Raw genomic sequence first — 5,078 nt, 5'->3', positions numbered from 1 at the left:
TGCACGGTATCTTGGAATTATATTACTTGGAATACTAATAGAAGAAATATCGGTAACTGAAGTTTCAGAGGTAACTAATCTGTTGTTATGGGTGAAACCAATAAAACGGGTTCTGTCACCACGTTTCATCGGGGTATTTGAGAGTTTAGGTGTAATTATATTGGCATTTACCAAATTGATATCATATTTGATTATTGCATAATTTTTAGTAGGATGCAAAAATACAATAGAAGCAGGTATCATAACAGAATCGGCAAAAGTAACGAATACATCTAGACAATCGTGTGGAACAGCTCTACGAGACACGATGATATAACCTTGTTCAGCATCAATGACTAAGCCAGATGTCTTCACGTTTTCTACAGGTAACGAATCCAAAGGAATTGCTGACACGGTGCTAACCATACATAAAGAATGTGACAAAGTTGCTATTTCAGGGATATCGATTGGGATATCGATAAATTTGGCAGCATGTGGTTTCAATTCTTCCGCTTTGATTGGTTCTGCGACATTCTCAAGATTAAGGATATACTGAATTGATATATTTGAAACTATTTCTACCTTGTACAATTTGGCGATCATATTTATTTATTGAGAAAAACTAAGATGGCCACTTATCAACCATATAGCGAATACTCCACTGGGGGTGGATTTGAAAACTCTGATTCTAGAGGTGGATCTGCAGAAGGTAGTGGTAATTCCCTTCGTATAAGTACATTGACTCCAGTTACAGTTAAACAGATTTTGGAATCAAAACAGTTGATTCAAGATGGACCTTTTATATCATATAATCAAGAATTACACTCTATTTCATTTGTGGGTGTAGTAAGAAACATTACTGATCATACCTCTAATATATTTCTAACAATCGAAGATGGTACTGGTCAAATAGAAGTAAGGAAATGGAGTGAAGATGCTTCCGATATAGCTACTTCACAAGAAAACGCTGACAGCGGTAGCAGCGATTCTCAAATAGCGAAACAGTATAAGATTGGTACTTATGTGAAAGTATATGGTGCTCTGAAAGAATTTGGTGGTAAGAAAAATGTTCAATATGCAGTTATCAAAAATGTCACCTCATTCAATGAGATCATTGCACACCACTTGGAGGTCATTAAATGTCATGCTATTGCTAATGGAAAACTACAGGATGCATCAAGGGTTGACGAACAAGCATCTAATAACAACGATCAATCACTATTTGTAAAAGAATCTGAAACAGGTAGTTCAACCAATCCATTAGATAGAATTTTAGCCTTCTGTAAAGAACAATGTAGCGGAAAAGACGCCAACACCTTTGCCGTCCCAATTCCATTGATTTCACAATCTTTAAATATCGATGAAAATACAGTAAGAGAGTGTTGCAACACATTAACTGAACAAGGTTTCATTTATCCAACTTTTGATGACAATAACTTCTTCGCTTTGTAATTAAGACAAATAAAAATGCGTATATAACGGTATATACTTTTAAATATATATATATATATATATATATATGACCAATTGTTAATGTCATTATGCAAAATTAATTAAAACTGGTTTACTAGACTTTAGGCCCAGTTATTTTCTCACCATATGAATATAATACAAAACCGTCCCTATCTTTAACTTCTATTGGAACTCTGACATTTAGTACAGGCTTGAAGAGCAATTCCCAATCGTATCTACTACGAGGTGTACAGAATAACCATTTCCTCAACATGCTAATACGGACAGATTTGAACTTTGATAAGTATTTTAGGAAACACCAAAGGTTTAAATTGGGTATATCTTTGTAAAATTTTAAATTATTAAAATTATTAATCATATCAGAGTCTATATTATCTAGAACTTCTTCTGAAGTTATTCCAGAATATTGATTTTGTTTTAATATATTTTCCAAGCTCTTTGATATACAATTCTTGACTTGATTGTTCCAGATGTATGAGATTTCATTATCATTAGATTCATGACGATGATCAGCACCTAATGCAATTAAAGTATCTTGATCGTCATTAGCGTTTAAAATCATATGTTCCCAAAAAACGTCTGGCGCAAGTGGAAATACGTTAGTGAACGGGATGTTTATTAAATTAATATTGACATTTTTACATGGAATTCTGTCCCACAAATTTTTATTATAGTGGTAAAAGCTGTGAAACTCAGGAACTTTCAAACGTTTGAAAAATTCTGCTTGGCTTTTTGTTAATAATGCTGGTTTAAATTTTAATGTTGAATTTGTAGCTGATCCAATCTGTTTTCTTGGTATATATCCAAGATCCAATGCTAGGACAACTGCTGATGTTGGAGGTGCAGCTTGAAGACTGTTGTCAACCGGTAAGTCTAACAATGTTTCTGTATCATTCCCTTCTAAGTTCTGTTGATTATTATCAGATTGGTCTTGGGTATAATAATAATTGTCATTAACTGTAGGCACCTTTGTAAACACTTCACTGCTGCAATCTATTGTTAAATTTTTTAGCGAACTAAAACAATTGCTCAGGAGCAGGTCGTACCTACTTGTCATATTTAACAAGCTTAAATCTTTAGTATCTTTGAAATAATCATGGAAAAGTCTCAAAATACCATTTCCTGGCACTATATGACATCCATCCAAAGTCAATGATCTTATAGTTGAATGAAGATCATAGATACCATCATCATTAATTTTGAAATGTAGCGGCACAAATTCTAAAGGAGTATCTAGTGATTCCTTATCAATAGTAAAATTCGTCAACTTTAATTCATCAATTATACCAAAGCAACATATAAGATTTGGTTTGAATTGGACTCTGTTATTACTATTATTATTACTATTATTGTTGTGATTACTAGTGCTAGTACTGCTATTATTAGAATCATTGGATGCTCTTAGTTCTACTGTTTTTACTCTTCTCAAGGAATAGAATTTCTTTTCATATTGAGATACAAATTCAGTTGACACTTCAAAGGTCCTCAAGTCATGGATATTCATCGACTGTTGACCGTTCATTATTTTTTTAAAGAAGTCTCTAGAACCGTCATTAAACACAGAGTACCATAAGGGTATTTTAAAATTTGGTTCAATATTGCTAATTATTATATGCCTTAAATTAGGTAAGTAATCGATAATATCAAGCATCAACTCGATATAAGTGTATTGGACGTACTTGCTTTCCCATTTGTCCAATTTTCGAAATGTATTTCTTGGAGTTCTTGAATTTGAAGTTTCGTTATTACCATTAGAAATCAGTTTAGCCAGTGGTGACATTAAACTTGAAGAAGATTCATTTTTCCTTGTATTTGAACTTGATCTTTTATAACTTGAACTTTCGGAACCACTTGGATCAAAACAAAACGTTCCACCTATGAGATCTTTGTTGTCCTTTTTGTAGAAGGCACTATATTTCAATAAAGAATCTTGGCTTTGAGGGTTAACAAATTCGATGCTTTTGACTAAAAATCTAATGTTCTGGGAACTTGTCTTTGAAATACAAGAAGATTTCAAAGCACTAACAGTATGGAACTCTGAATGGATAACGGCGTTAAATTTCAATAGAGATAATTTTGAATCTAAGACGACATCTTTATAAAGGAAATGATTACTCACGAGGTTATAAAATTTTGAATTAACCACACATAACGATAATAAAGTTGAATAATCCAAAGATTCCAAGATGCGAAACAAAATCTTAGAAGGTAAGGATAACAGACTAATCTCCTTAGAGTCCATACGGTCCCCGATTTTATCGTCTGGATCTCCTATTATATCAGCAAAGGTATTCAATTGCGTAGATTCCTGATTCCTATCATTATTTAAACTGCTGTTCCTAGATTTTCCAAAGAACTGCAAACCTTTCATCGAATAGCAGTGATGGCCATCTACCGATATGCAATATTCCTTCAATGGAGTACTCTGTTTTTAATTTTTTAGAACCATCAGATTCCTTTTATATCATGACTATAAAGAGTCATCAAATTGTTTGTCTATTATTACAGAGATAAAAGTTAAACACTTCGGAATGAAATATTTCCCATCCCAATTATTAACTAAGAGAGGTATTTTTCAATGTACATACAAGAAGAAGTAGTGAGCAAAATATACAAATCGATGAAGTTATCTTGTCAAAGTGATGTTAATAATAGTTGCATCTATTTACAATATGATATGATATGGTGGTATATAAATAAATCAAGGTATTGATAATGCATTTCGGATTATTCTGAACTTTTGTGTGGTAGAGTATGTATTTTTGAATTATTTAATTTATCTTTCATTTCCTTTGGGGCATCTTTAGCGTAATGACCTATGATATTTTTCAAGTTATCAGGGATATCTTCGAAAACCAGATCATCGGTAGATTGAGATACGTTTTCACCTTTTGATTTCATTATATCTTGAATAGTGATGTGATTATCGTTAAAAATCTTTAGATGGTCAGCTATGAGATGTCTGTTTTTACAACCTGGACAAGATACCATGACAGTTCCCTTTGTGTAGGCTTGTTTTGAGATGGTGTGGGAGGAACGGGTATCACATTTTTTACAAGTGAAGGCTAGCATCAACATAGGCTTATCTAGTTTCAAAGTAGCGACTTGTTGTTGTTTGGTCTTGTTGTTGTTGTTGTTGTTCTTGCCATTGTTGTTTAAAGTTGGTGAAGTGATGAAAGATCTTGTCCAAGAGTTTGGTATTGATGAGGGAGGTAGGCAAGTTCGAGATAGCAAAGAGGAAGAGGCCCTGATGGAAGCGATGCCAATACGTTTGAGAAGAATGGAGCCTACCATTTTGAGTTGTATGGGGGGGGGACACTTTCTTTCAAATAGTGAATAGTGCAACTAATTAGACACCAACTGGTTATTTTTAATAACCAGTTGAGTGATGGGTGAGGATGGATAGAATGGGTATAAGCAGAAGTATAAATCAATGAAATGCAAAAGCGAAACTGGAATTTCAGTTCGGTTCAGTTCAGTTCGACTTAATTTTCAATTACTTTCCCAAATGTGGTTCTGCCTGGTCTCTGTCCCCACATAGGGTTGAGATGAAGATGGCATTGAGTTTCGAAAGTGCGAGTGCGAGTGCGAGAGTAGAGATGTCTCGACAGAACAGAACAGAACAG

At 33.7% G+C, this 5,078-nt stretch overlaps 4 protein-coding genes across 4 annotated transcripts; 1 reads left to right on the top strand and 3 right to left on the bottom strand.

The window, feature by feature from the left end:
* Kpol_167p4 (uncharacterized protein) lies at positions 1-582 on the bottom strand (the record flags this gene model as incomplete). Its single annotated transcript, XM_001642139.1, has 1 exon — positions 1-582. A coding segment is annotated over one exon (582 nt), but the record flags the coding sequence as incomplete, so codon positions are not given.
* Positions 583-606: 24 nt separating this feature from the next.
* Positions 607-1,431, top strand: RFA2 (Rfa2p; the record flags this gene model as incomplete). Its single annotated transcript, XM_001642138.1, has 1 exon — positions 607-1,431. The coding sequence occupies one exon, from the start codon at positions 607-609 to the stop codon at positions 1,429-1,431; it is 825 nt and encodes a 274-aa protein (XP_001642188.1).
* A 115-nt stretch (positions 1,432-1,546) lies between these two features.
* SKP2 (putative SCF ubiquitin ligase complex subunit SKP2) lies at positions 1,547-3,823 on the bottom strand (the record flags this gene model as incomplete). The annotated part of the gene is made up of 1 exon (XM_001642137.1): positions 1,547-3,823. One exon carries the CDS (start codon positions 3,821-3,823, stop codon positions 1,547-1,549), a length of 2,277 nt encoding a protein of 758 aa, XP_001642187.1.
* A 356-nt stretch (positions 3,824-4,179) lies between these two features.
* ZIM17 (Zim17p) lies at positions 4,180-4,746 on the bottom strand (the record flags this gene model as incomplete). Its single annotated transcript, XM_001642136.1, has 1 exon — positions 4,180-4,746. One exon carries the CDS (start codon positions 4,744-4,746, stop codon positions 4,180-4,182), a length of 567 nt encoding a protein of 188 aa, XP_001642186.1.
* Between the last annotated feature and the right edge of the window lie 332 nt (positions 4,747-5,078).

The sequence above is a fragment of the Vanderwaltozyma polyspora genome, genomic scaffold (genome assembly GCF_000150035.1).
Source record: "Vanderwaltozyma polyspora DSM 70294 KpolScaffold167 genomic scaffold, whole genome shotgun sequence".
In the NCBI taxonomy this organism is placed as follows: Eukaryota; Fungi; Ascomycota; class Saccharomycetes; order Saccharomycetales; family Saccharomycetaceae; genus Vanderwaltozyma; species Vanderwaltozyma polyspora.
The sequence above is the reverse complement of the archived record's forward strand: the minus strand, read 5'-3'. Positions and strand labels throughout refer to the sequence as shown.